Source organism: Bufo bufo, chromosome 5 (genome assembly GCF_905171765.1).
Source record: "Bufo bufo chromosome 5, aBufBuf1.1, whole genome shotgun sequence".
In the NCBI taxonomy this organism is placed as follows: Eukaryota; Metazoa; Chordata; class Amphibia; order Anura; family Bufonidae; genus Bufo; species Bufo bufo.
Genome location: NC_053393.1, coordinates 375,657,356 through 375,671,931, shown reverse-complemented (window position 1 = coordinate 375,671,931; position 14,576 = coordinate 375,657,356). Strand labels below are relative to the sequence as shown.

Here is a 14,576-nt window from a genome sequence, read left to right as displayed (position 1 = left end):
AAGATTATTATTATAAATGGCAACAATTCTTGATATGGGGAACAATGATTTCTACAGTATGTATGCCCTTGTCCACTGCAGCTCCATTAAAACTCCTTTTTACCACAGTCCTGTACTGGGAATGATTTGGGTACTTGGGTCCCCGATTCTGGTGGTTGCTGGGACACCCAGCAATTATACATTTATCAATTATCCTGGGGATAAGTGCTAAATTTTCTTTGTGTTAAAACCCATGACAGAATACGCTCAACAAAAGAGGAAAATCCGCAGAATACAATATACTGTAAAATCTCACTGGAGTACTGCAGCCTCTTCAAACGGCTGATCGGCTGTGAGTGTCAGACCCCCACTGATCAGATATTAATTACCTATCCTATTTTATACGCGCAAAACCTCTTTGACCTCTTTCACACTGGCGTCATGTTGCCCGGATAAGATGTGGGTGTGTTGCGGGAAAATGCACGATTTTTCCACGCGAGTGCAAAACATTGTAATGCGTTTTGCACGCGCGTGAGAAAAATCGGCATGTTTGGTACCCAAACCCGAACTTCTTCACAGAAGTTTGGGTTTGGGTTAGGTGTTCTGTAGATTGTATTATTTTCCCTTATAACATGGTTATAAGGGAAAATAATAGCATTCTTAATACAGAATGCTTAGTAAAATAGGGCTGGAGGGGTTAAAAAAATAATAATAATAATTTAACTCACCTTAATCCACTTGATCGCGCAGCCGGCATCTCTTCTGTCTTCTTTGCTGTGCATAGGAATAGGACCTTTGATGACGTCACTGTGCTCATCACATGGTCCAATTACATGGTTCATCACCATGGTGAGGGACCAGGTGATTGGATCATGTGATGTGACGTCACCACAGGTCCTTAGCCGGCAGCTCGATATTACAGAAGAAGAAAGAGATCCGCAACTACGCGATCAAGTAGACTCGGTGAGTTAATTTATTTTTATTTTTAACCTCTCCATCACTATTTTACTTTGCATTCTGTATTCATAATGCTATTATTTTCCCTTATAACCATGTTATAAGGGAAAATAATACAGATCGGGTCCCCAGCCCGATCGTCACCTAGCAACCATGCGTGAAAATCGCACCGCATCACTTCTATGGGGCCTGTGTTGCGTGAAAAACGCAGAATATAGAGCATGCTGTGATTTTCACGCAACGCACAAGTGATGCGTGAAAATCACAGCTCATGTGCACAGCCCCATAGAAATGAATGGGTCAGGATTCAGTGCGGGTGCAATGCGTTCACCTCACGCATTGCACCCGCACGGAATACTCGCCCGTGTGAATGGGGCCTTTATGTCTCTGTCACAATTTCTATGAGTTTAGATTTCTTGTTAGCCAATAAACTAAGCATCAGTTAGTGTCTGTGCTCACTTCAGAGCTTCAGGCACTGTGTATAACACCATAATATATGAAGGTAGCACTCCCTAGGAGCATTGTTTTTAGTGAATACCTACCTCTATTATACAGCATATGACTGTTTTTTCTGTTTGATTTTATATGAATCTCAAAAAAAAACCTCCATATGTCCCAGCGTGAAGTCAGAGGGATGTGGGGATACAATATGGCCTCATAAACATCTACTGGTACCATTTACGGATCCGTACGACTTGATGCTTATGTGAAGTAACATAGCTATGTGTCTCTGTGGATCAGAATGTTATGGCACAATATCTAGTAATGTATAATGTTAGCAGGATAAAGGAATGTGTACACATGGAGCAATGACACAGACATTTGAGTCTTAATTAACTTTATTGTGTATCTATAGCATTGAATACAATAGGAAACCAATCACAATAGGGATCCATCCCTTGGCCGCAGTATAATGCCATCAAAATTTATTATGGATTCTTTAAATGTGTTCATCTTGGGACATTTTACTTTGTGTATAATTAGGATAGCCCAATATTCACGCACAGGTTCGTCTGAGCTCAACTTAAAGCCTTGAACCAGACACAATGGATTCCGAATGTTCTACATGAATTTCTATCTTACGCACCTTGTACAGTATATTGGGCATAAGTACAATTATGTAAAAAGACTACATATACCAACTGTTAGTGTCAAGGAGTTTATAAATGTAGGTTACAAAAGCCTTCATCCTCATGAATCAAGAATCCAGAGTACCTATAACTTCCCTTTCCTCCCTTCACCAGCAGCGAACCTGCTTGCGCCTGCAACTGACTCTTCCACCAGAACTTCTGCTCCATGGTCGAATTCATACTGCATGGCATCTCTGAAGCTGGTGGCATCAAATGTGCTGTAATAGGCAGATGCTCGGTCACTACGCATACATTTCTGAGGGAAGGCAGAGATATGTTCTGCTAACTCAATAGCACTCTGAAGACCTAAAACAGGAGTAAATGGGCCATTAGTAATATAATAGTAATAATAATATAAAAATCCAATACATTACTTGATACTTAGCTGCAAAAATCTAAAGGGTCATGTAAAACCTGTGCTGTTTACGAATTGTCCAAGCCATGCAATGCTTTCACTGACTTTATGTATATATAAAAAAAACATTGCAACATTAGCCCTTTTAAGACCAGCCTATTTTGGACCTTAAAGGGATTATCCTGAATTTTGATGTTGATGGCCTATCCTCAAGATAGACCATCAATATCAGATTGTCAGGGAACTGACTGCCCACTGCCTTGCTGATCAGCTGGTACCATGTAGCTGTGACACCAGAAGTCGGTGCTGGAATGACACAGCGCCATCCACTGTGTAGTGGACAGAAATGGTAACTACAGCTTCTCTCATTCACTGCTATGAGAACAGCGCTGCAGTCACCAGATCTGTCCACTACACAATAGACATGGCTGTGTAGTTCCAGTGACAACTTTGGTTAACAGGGGTGCAAGCGGTTGGACCCGAACTGATCAAATATTGATGGTCTATGCCAAGATAGGTCATCAATATCAGAATCCTGGGCAACTACTTTAAGAAAGATTTTTTTTTCTTTGTTTTTCCACTGTCACATTCCAAGAGCCTTAACTTACTGTCTTATTTTTCTGTTGATGGGCAAGCGGCAGTTGTTATTGGTACCATTTCAGGGTATACACAACATTTTGATAATTTATTACTCTACTTATCAGTAGGCACAGGGGGACCAACAGGGTAGTACTGCAGGCAGGGGCCCAGCAGCCTCATTAGTATTCACTTCAATGAATCTTAATGAAGCTGTGCTAGATATGGGTTGGAGAAGAACCCCTATTCCAGCACATTGTCTTTTACTGAAGTAAAGCTTTTACAGGTTTTTGAACCTCAGACCTTTGGCATGGCAGACAGAAGAATTACCATTACATTACAGACCGGCCCCATTGAAAGGGTTGAATTTTCAGTGTTTACAAACCATTTTCTTTACAGGCATAGTATTAAATAAATAGTATATTATTGAAATGTGTGCAATTTACCAGTCACCATAAGTAATGTACTCACTATATTGTACAGCTTATGACTACAGGTATACCAAATAAAGTATTGTGATATTTCATTGTATGTTACAAAATTTAATACTTTTTGCTTCGTTTTTTTAATAAGAACTTTTCAGAAAATTTAAACTTTTTCCATAAAAAAAAGCTGGAAAATAAAATTACACTTTTCTGTCATAAATATTACTATAAAGATTATTTTATAAGTCTTGGTAGGATTTGAACTCCAGACCTTCTATACAGTAGACAGCAGCCTTACCTACTGTCTACTGAGTGACAATCAATTTCACATGCTGTTGTGCAAATGGGATAGACAACAGGTGGAAATTATAGGCAATTAGCAAGACACCCCCAATAAAAGGCAGGTTCACACTGAGCACATGTGACAGACGTGACAGAGTCTTGAGACGCCGTGGAGAACGTTCTGCTGCCTGCAACATCCTCCAGCATGACCGCTTTGGCATTGGGTCAGTAATGGTGTGGGGTGGCATTTCTTTGGAGGGCCGCACAGCCCTCCATGTGCTCGCCAGAGGTAGCCTGACTGCCATTAGGTACAGAGATGAGATCCTCAGACCCCTTGTGAGACCATATGCTGGTGCGGTTGGCCCTGGGTTACTCCTAATGCAAGACAATGCTAGACCTCATGTGGCTGGAGTGTGTCAGCAGTTCCTGCAAGACGAAGGCATTGATGCTATGGACTGGCCCGCCCGTTCCCCAGACCTGATCCAATTGAGCACATCTGGGACATCATGATCTCGCTCTATCCACCAACGTCACGTAGCACCACAGACTGTCCAGGAGTTGGCAGATTGCTTTAGTCCAGGTCTGGGAAGAGATCCCTCAGGAGACCGTCCGCCACCTCATCAGGAGCATGCACAGGCGTTGTAGGGAGGTCATACAGGCACGTGGAGGCCAAACACACTACTGAGCCTCATTTTGACTTGTTTTAAGGACATTACATCAAAGTTGGATCAGCTGTAGTGTGTTTTTCCACTTTAAATTTGAGGGTGACTCCAAATCCAGACCTCCATGGGTTGAAAAATTTGATTTCCATTTTTTTTATTTTTGTGTGATTTTGTTGTCAGCACATTCAACTATGTAAAGAACAAAGTATTTCAGAAGAATATTTAATTAATTCAGATCTAAGATGTGTTATTTTTGTGTTCCCTTTATTTTTTTGAGCAGTGTATATATATATATATATATATATATATATATATATATACAGTGGGATGCGAAAGTTTGGGCAACATTGTTAATAGTCATGATTTTCCTGTATAAATCATTGGTTGTTACGATAAAAAATGTCAGTTAAATATATCATATAGGAGACACACATAGTGATATTTGAGAAGTGAAATGAAGTTTATTGGATTTACAGAAAGTGTGCTATAATTGTTTAAACAAAATTAGGCAGGTGCATAAATTTGGGCACCACAAAAAGAAATGAAATCAATATTTAGTAGATCCTCCTTTTGCAGAAATGACAGCCTCTAAACAGCCTTCCAATGAGAGTCTGGATTCTGGTTGAAGGTATTTTGGACCATTCCTCTTTACAAAACATCTTTAGTTCATTCAGGGTTTGATGGCTTCCGAGCATGGACAGCTCTCTTTAAGTCACACCACAGATTTTCAATTATATTCAGGTCTGGGGACTGAGATGGCCATTCCAGAATGTTGTACTTGTTCCTCTGCATAAATGCCTTAGTGGATTTTGAGCAGTGTTTAGGGTCATTGTCTTGTTGAAAGATCCAGCCCCGGCGCAGCTTCAGCTTTGTCACTGATTCCTGGACATTGGTCTCCAGAATCTGCTGATACTGAGTGGAATCCATGCGTCCCTCAACTTTGACAAGATCCTCAGTCCCTGCACTGGCCACCCAGCCCCACAGCATGATGGAACCACCACCATATTTTACTGTAGGTAGCAGGTGTTTTTCTTGGAATGCTGTGTTCATTTTCCTCCATGCATAACGCCCCTTGTTATGGCCAAATAACTCAATTTTAGTTTCATCAGTCCCACAGCACCTTATTCCAAATAAAGCTGGCTTGTCCAAGTGTGCTTTAGCCCACCTAAAGCGGCAATTTTTGTGCTGTGGCGGAGAAAATGCTTCCTCTGCATCACTCTCGCATACAGCATCTCCTTGTGTAAAGTGCGCCGAATGGTTGAACGATGCACAGTGACTCCATCTGCAGCAAGATGATGTTGTAGGTTTTTTGGTGCTGGTCTGTGGGTTGACTCTGACTGTTATCACCATTCGTCGCTTCTGTCTATCCAAGATTTTTCTTGGTCTGCCACTTCGAGCCTTAACTTGAACTGAGCCTGTGGTCTTCCATTTCCTCAATATGTTCCTAACTGTGGAAACAGACAGCTGAAATCTCTAAGACAGCTTTCTGTATCCTTCCCCTAAACCATGATGGTGAACAATCTTTGTCTTCAGGTCATTTGAGAGTTGTTTGAGACCCCCATGTTGCTACTCTTCAGAGAAAATTAAAGAGGAGGGAAACTTACAATTGACCCCCCTTAATACTCTTTCTCATAATGGATTCACCTGTGTATGTAGGTCAGGGGTCACTGAGCTTACCAAGCCAATTTGAGTTCCAATAATTAGTTCTAAGGTTTTGGAATCAATAAAATGACAACAGTGCCCAAATTTATGCACCTGCCTAATTTTGTTTAAAACAATTATAGCACACTTTCTGTAAATCAAATAAACGTCATTTCACCTTCTCAAATATCACTGTTGTGTGTCTCCTATATGATATATTTAACTGACATTTTTTTATCGTAACAACCAACGATTTATACAGGAAAATCATGACGATTAACAAGGTTGCCCAAACCTTTCGCATCCCACTGTATATATATATATATATATATATATATATAGTAACATAATTGTTATTAAAACACATTATTTTATGGTGATCAGTAAACGGCATAAATAAAAAATGGCTAATTCCCCCCCCCCCCCCCAATTAAATCCTAATAAAAGTTGATAGAAATTAAATCTTGTTGATGTGTATGGCATAAAAAGAAGTTATAGCTCTAATGGCTAGGAATGTGAGAAGGCCACATGGTTTTGCCTCTATGGGGCTCTGAAATTCCTGATGCCAGTCCTGGTTAGACAGAAAGAGGGTGACTTTCTACATAATAAGCCTCATATCACATTTTTGCCATCCGTCTAATGTACCGTATTTATTAATGGATGCCTCAGACTGAAGTCAAACAGTGGCATCGGTTCACCAGAGATTTCTATTGTAAAAATAACGTATAACATTTTTTTTACTGTGTGTGCTACGCTTTTGTATGCTTTTTCCCCCAAATTTTTTTAAACATTTTCATTGACTATATTTATTAGTCCACAAGGGATCTCTTGAACATATGACCATTTGATCGGCTACATCTGGCAGGTTATATAAGCTTCCGTGCTAGGCAGACCTAGGAGGTCATTATTAGGACCCCACCTACCATAGCAACCTTTGGCACCACGCAGGGGGAGCAATGGAGTGACAGAGGAGACTACTCCCTCTAACTGATTATATGGTAAGGTCGCTATTGACCATGGCACTTAAAAATAAATTTGTCCTAACTAAGGGCAACATAAACAAGTGACAAATACCCTTAACAAAATGCTGGGTCACTTTCTTTAATTGACCCAGCCGTTTTGCCAAAATCTTGTACTGAGCAGCTCCATCACATAATGATGGGTCCCGAATAGGGTTGAGCGAACCTGAACTGTAAAGTTCGGGTTCGTACCGAACTTTAGGATTTTGGGACCCCGGACCCGAACATTTCCGTAAAAAGTTCAGGTTCGGTGTTCGCCGCTTTTTTGGCGCTTTTTGAAAGGCTGCACAGCAGCCAATCAACAAGCGTCATACTACTTGCCCCAAGAGGCCATCACAGCCATGCCTACTAATGGCATGGCTGTGATTGGCCAGAGCAGCATGTGACCCAGCCTCTATATAAGCTGGAGTCACGTAGCGCTGCACGTCACTCTGCTGTTACAAGTGTAGGGAGAGGATGCTGCTGGACTTGTGATTTCAGGGAGAGCATAGGAGAGAATCTAACTCAGCGATCTACAGACAAATAGTTGTGTGGGTGCAGGGCACTATCGTTTTACCCTGCCCTGAGCTCATTGACCAAAAATACTAACTTTTAGAATTCTGTTAGTTAGGTGGTGTGGTGGCCATTTAATGCATGCTCAGTGCACAGCACTGCATCTGAACTTTTGGGACATGCAAATCACCATTTTTTGGGGGCAAAACTACAACATCTGTATTAGTCAGTGTGCATTTTAAGTAGAAAATACACCCATAATTTTCTGGGTTTGAAAAACACACTCTTTTGACAGGCCTTGCAGCATCAGCACCGTGTGAAATTACAGGCTTATAAACTGCTGTCAAATTCAGTTTTTAAACAAACACTCATTTGGGCACAAAAATTTAGTTGGCAGCCTTTGATGCCAGATGTCATTGTGAGATACACCCTTAATACATTTGGGTTACATTCAGCTGATTTTAAATACCGCCATTTGGTGCACCAATATTGAAATTCAGGCCTACACTGGTTAGTATTTCAGCCATTTTAAATACAGCCCATTTTGTGCAAAGATATATTTAACTTCAGGCCTACACTGGTTCAGGGCGTGTGTGATCCCCCTATATATACAGGGGTTTGAATTAGGCATTTGAAATACAGCCTTTTTGTGCAAAGATATATTTACTTCAGGCCTACACTGGTTCAAGGCGTGTGTGATCCCCCCTATACATACAGGGGTTTGAATTAGGCATTTGAAATACAGCCATTTTGTGCAAAGACATATTTACTTCAGGCCTACAGAGGTTCAGGCCCTCTGAGATACCACCTCTACATACAGGGGTTTGAATTAGGCATTTGAAATACAGCCATTTTGTGCAAATATATATTTACTTCAGGCCTACACAGGTTCAGACCGTGTGAGATACCCCCCTACATACAGGGGTTTGAATCAGGCATTTAAAATACAGCCATTTGAAATACAGCCTTTTTGTGCAAAGATATATTTACTTCAGGCCTACACTGATTCAGGGCATGTGTGATCCCCCCTATACATACAGGGGTTTGAATTAGGCATTTAAAATACAGCCATTTGAAATACAGCCATTTTGTGCTAAGAAATCTTTAATTGAGGCCTAGTCTGGTTCAGGCCGTGTGAGATACACCCTTTACATACTGTCGTTCTTTTTACTATTAATTTACACCCATTTAGGGCAAGATCCTAATTAAAAAAAATATGAGGAGAGCGTCAATAAGGGACGTGGCCCAGGTCGTGGTGCTGCTGGTCGAGCTCCTGTTGCAGGGAGAGGACGTGGTCGATCTGTGCCAGCTACACGCACAAGTGAAACCCCTTCCTCAGGTGCGAGTAGGCGACAAAACGAATGGTGAGGCCTGAACAAGTACAGACGATAGTAGTTTGGGTTGCTGGATCCAGTTCCTTCACATTGTCTCCCACTTAGGTCTCCTGCTGAAAGACCACAGTTGGCACCTGCAGTCGATGTCCATCAGTCTTCCACCTCACCCCCTTGCAAATCAGCCAAGCAGTCTGAGCCCCAAGTCATGCATCAGTCTCTTCTGCTTTTTGATGACTGTTAGCAGGGTTTTCCAGAGCCATCCACCTAGCCCTGCCCCAGAAGCGGAAGAGATTGAGTGCACCGATGCCCAACCACTTATTTTACAAGATGAGTACATGGGAGGACCATCGCAGCAAGTCTCGGATGATGACGAAACACAGGTGCCAACTGCTGGGGCTTTCGAAAGTGTGCAGACCGACAAGGAAGTAAGGGATGAAGACTGGGTGGAAGATGATGTGGACGATGATGAGGTCCTCGACCCCACATGGAATCAAGGTCATGCGAGTGACCGATGTAGTTCGGAGGAAGAGGCGGTGGTCGCACAGACCCACCAGCACAGCAGAAGAGGGAGCAGGGTGCAAAAGCAGAGCGGCCGTCCTCTAGACAGTACGCCTCCTACTGCCCACCGCAGCAAGGGACCGAGCACACCAAAGCCAGCTCCAAGGAGTTCCCTGGCGTGGCAGTTCTTCAGACAATGTGCTGACGACAAGACACGAGTGGTTTGCACGCTGTACAATCAGAGCCTGAAGCGAGGCATAAACGTTCTCAACCTGAGCACAACCTGCATGACCAGGCATTTAAGTGCAAAGCACGAGCTGCAGTGGAGTAGACACCTCAAAAACCAAGAAAGGGCTCTGGCTCCTCCTGCTTCCTCTTCTGCTGCAGTCACAGCCTCTTCATCCACATCTGGAGTGACAAAATCAGGTGTGCACTGCGCAACGCCATCTGTGGCAAGGTGCACCTGACTACGGATACGTGGACCAGTAAGCACGGTCAGGGCCATTATATCTCCATAACAGCACACTGGGTAAATGCAGTGGCGGCTGGGCCTGAGGCGGATAGCAGTTTGGCGCATGTCCTTCCACCACCGAGGATTGCAGGGCGCTTAATTTGCCTCCTGTTGCTTCCTCCTCCTACTCTGCTTCCTCATCCTCTACCAGCTCCTCATCCGGTCAGCGTAACACCTTCACCACCAACTTCAGCACAGCCAGGGGTAAACGACAGCAGGCAGTTTTAAAACGTATCTGTTTGGGGGACAAACCCCACACCGCGCAGGAGCTGTGGACGGGCCTTGAACAACAGACTGATGAGTGGTTTGTGCCAGTCAGCCTCAAGCCCGGCCTGGTGGTGTGCGATAATGGGCGAAATCTCGTAGCAGCTCTGGGACCAGCCGGTTTGACACACATCCCTTGCCTGGCGCATGTGCTGAATTTGGTGGTGCAGAGATTCCTTAAAGATTACGCCAACATGTCAGAGCTGCTGCATAAAGTGCGGGCCATCTGTGCGCGCTTTCGGCGTTCTCACCCTGCTGCTGCTCGCTTGTCAGCGCTGCAGCGTAACTTCGTCCTTCCCGCTCATCGCCTCATATGCGACGTGCCCACAAGGTGGAACTCCACCTTGCACATGCTGGCCAGACTGTGCAAGCAGCAGCAGGCGATAGTGGAGTTTCAGCTGCAGCACGCACGGGTGAGTCGCTCGGCGGAACAGCACCACTTCACCACCAATGACTGGGCCTTTATGCGAGACCTGTGTTCCTTGTTGCGCTGTTTCGAGTACTCTACTAACATGACCAGTGCTGATAACGCCGTTCTCAGCATTACTATCCCACTTCTATGCCTCCTTGAAAAAACGCTTCTGGCGATGATGGAAGAGGATGTGGCACAGGAGGAGGAGGAGGAGGAGGAGGAAGAGGGATCATTTTGTAGGGTTTCCGGCCAGTCATTCCCAAGTGGCTCCGAAGGTGGGTTCCTGCACCCACAAACCCAAGGTACACAATTGTCCAGCCAGGCCACAGTTCTGGAGGATGACGAGGTGGAGGATGAGGAGGAGGAGATGGAGGAGGAGGAACCATGTTCACAGCAGGGCTGTGTTGGCTATCTCATCCTCCTCCACCACCGCTTCCACTTACTCCGCTATGTCCACCGCCTCCTCAAACTCCTACTCCATATGGAACTCCACCTCATAAATCCATTTTTTTTTTGTACGTGTTTTATTTTATATCATTTCACTACTTTGTCATTTACATTTTTGGGTGAAATTCACTAATTTTTGGGTGTATAGTGCCACTGCTATACCTAGTAGACCGGTAAAAAAATATAAATAAATTGTCAGTTACATTTTATGGTGAAATTAACAAATTTTTGGGTGTATAGTATCACTGCTATACCTAGTAGACAGGTTTAACAAAATAAATATAAATAATTGTCATTTACTTTTTCGGGTAAATTAACCAATTTTTGGGTGTATAGTACCACTGCTACACCTAGTAGACAGGTTAAAAAAAATATAAAAAATTGTTATTTACATTTTAGGGTGAAATTCACCAATTTTGGTGTGTATAGTACCACTGCTATACCTACATAACCTACATAGAAAATGCCAGACCGCTAGTACTAATTAAGATCTTTATTACAAAAAAATCACAATTTAAATACATACATGATTAAAAGAATTGGTGCAGGAGATAAAAAACGACATCACTGGAGGAAACATACAGTGGACGCAGGTCCTTATTTATCCGACATGATTGTTCACTAAAGTGCATGTATAAAGATTCAATGAAACCAGGAAAACAGGACAATTACCCATACTGTGTCTCCTCCAGGATGGCGCCAACCTGGAGGAGACACAGTATGGGTAATTGTCCTGTTACATTTTCTGGTGAAATTAACAAATTTTTGGGTGTATAGTACCACTGCTATACCTAGTAGACAGGTTAAACAAACAAAAAAATTGTAATTTACATTTTAGGGTGAAATTCACCAATTTTGGTGTGTATAGTACCACTGCTATACCTAGTGGAACGGTAAAAAAAAAAAAAAAAAAATTTGTCAGTTACATTTTTTGGTGAAATTCACCAATTTTTGGGTGTAATATACCCCATTCTCTACCTAGTTGACAGCTTAATAAATTTCAATAATTTTTCTGTTACATTCTTGGGTTGACATTATACAATTTTAGACGTGAATAAACGCCTGCTATGCATAGGTGACAGGGAATAAAATTTTATAAATTATTCAGTAATTAATGCGCACCACATCCTTTCATTCAATGCTTAAACTTTGAAAAGTTGTCAAACTTTTATGCTTTAATAATTTCTCCCATATTTCAACTCTATAATTTTAAATTTGAAAAAATGAATCCTCCCTTGGATGTGGTCTCTTTTTCTCACACTCCCTCCCTGGCCTGGAACCCCGATTCCCCGCCACCCGTGATCACCATGGTAGGCGAATAAAAGAACATCGAAAGTTGATAGAGCAGATATCAAATTGGATCGTGAACATCACGGGGACGTACGACATGGTGGGGCAGTAAGTGTGCACACGCCTACACGAACTGACTAACAGGGGTCAGACCCTGCAACTTCTGGGTCTCCAAATTGGGCACATGGCCTGAGCTTGCCCTTTACCCCTTGGAGGTGCTGGCCTGCCCTGCAGCCAGTGTATTGTCTGAATGTGTGTTTAGCATGACTGGAGGGGGTTATCACAGGTTATATTTCCCAATGTTTTGGGGTGTACCCTAATTTTAAAAATAAAATTTAAAACCAAAAACCAGTGTAGGCTACCTCCTCCTCCACCGCCGCTTCCACCGACACCGCCACATCCACCGCCTCCTCAACCTCCTACTCCATATGGACCTGGTCCTCCTAGATCAAGATTATAATTTTTTCCCCCCGTATTTTATGTTATTTAAAGTCATTTCCCTATCCACATTTGTTTGCAGAGCACTTGCCATGCTCTTAACCACATTTTGACGCCATTTGCAGCCCTCTAGCCCTTTCCATGACATTTTTACAGCCATTTTAGTGCACAAAAGTTCGGCTCCCCATTGACTTCAATGGGGTTCGGGTTCAAGGTCAAGTTCGGGTCCCGAACTCGAACTTTTTTCCGAAGTTCGGCCGAACCCGTTGAACCCGAACATCCAGATGTCCGCTCAACTCTAGTCCCAAATATTCATAAGCTACTGGCTTTCCCCGCCCACCTGCTGCTGATTCAGTTGGGGAAAAAACTGTCATTCACAGGCAGGTGGGCGGGGAGAGCCATGTGCTCATGAATATTAGGGACTGATCATTATGCAATGGAGATGTTAGGATTCCCTTTAAGGGCCCATTCACATGACTGTATTTTTCTCTCCGCATCCATTCCACAATGCATTTTATGCCCGAGTCATTTGGGGTTATTAGAAAATTTCTACATGCAGGTAGTTTTCTATTAAAATGCTATTATTTGAAACCAACATAAAGTTTAAAAATATTTTTGTACACTTAGAACACTTCAAAAATGTTTTAAATCAATTTTCCCAGATAAAAATCATGTTATTTTGGTGCTGAATATTATGTCTCCATTTTACTCTTCTTAATGTCAGTCTCCACCCGAACATCCTTCACTTAGTATGACCAGCCAGGAAAAACATGCCAAATGTCATTCTACTTTGCCTACAGTATATTCGACAAACGGCACTTGATTTTATTAGCATTCGTTTTAAAGATAGCCCATTACCTGCCAAGCAAAACAGTCATATTTTAATTTGAATCAGGGCAACAACATGCCCAGGGTGCAAGGCAGCTGCGCTGAGTCTGTAGAGACATTAGTCACCTCTTGGATGAAATGATGGTAGTTTCGGGAGGTCTGAATAATGTTCTGTGCTGTAATATTGTACACTTCATACGTGATCACCTCCCTTGGTTCTCCTTGTATACAAGTTGTGCAGTACACATACAAACACAGACATCATGCAGAAAATGTCTTGGCATTGAGTTCTGAAACAGCTCAAATCTACTGTGTAGTGCAAATCATCACGGATTAGCCACACAGATCCAACTAAGATATAAAATGGACATTTTCCAGGTTTAATAGACTAATGCTATAAATGGTGGAACATCTGGCTGAGGCTGTTACTGATTTAATATACAGTATCCCACAAAAGTGAATACACCCCTCACATTTTTGTAAATATTTTATTTTATCCTTTCATGGGACAACACTGAAGATATGTCAGTTTGTTACAATGTAAAGTAGTCAGTAGTAGTAGTCCCCTTAAAATAACTCAACACACAGCCATTAATGTCTAAACCGCTGGCAACAAAAGTGAGTACACCCCTAAGTGAAAATGGCCAAATTGCGCCCAATTAGCCATTTTCCCTCCCCGGTGTCATGTTACTCATTAGTGTTACAAGGTCTCAGATGTGAATGAGGAGCAGGTGTGTTAAATTTTGTGTTATCGCACTCACACTCTCTCATACTGGTCACTGGAAGTTTATTATGGCACCTCATGGCAAAGAACTCTCTGCATAAAGATGGCCTAGGCCAGTGATGGTGAACCTTTTAGAGACAGAGTGCCCAAACTGCAACCCAAAACACACTTATTTATTGCAAAGTGCCAACACGGCGATTTAACCTGAATACCAATATAATATATTCCATGTACTTTATCATTTAGCTATAAAAGCCTGCTTACATTCAGTGCGCTGCCTGTCCTATTCATAGTGTGCCCTGCGCTGATGAC

The 14,576-nt window shown here is 42.5% G+C and overlaps 1 protein-coding gene across 1 annotated transcript in view; it reads right to left on the bottom strand.

The window, feature by feature from the left end:
• Window positions 1-1,764: 1,764 nt before the first annotated feature.
• Window positions 1,765-14,576, bottom strand: part of LOC121001163 (carnitinyl-CoA dehydratase-like) — a 228,377-nt gene continuing 215,565 nt past the window's right edge. Inside the window, exon 7 of the mRNA XM_040432109.1 lies at window positions 1,765-2,372. Within this exon, the coding sequence (XP_040288043.1) occupies window positions 2,152-2,372 (221 nt within the window). The 3' untranslated portion in view covers window positions 1,765-2,151. The remainder of the gene's footprint in view (window positions 2,373-14,576) is intronic.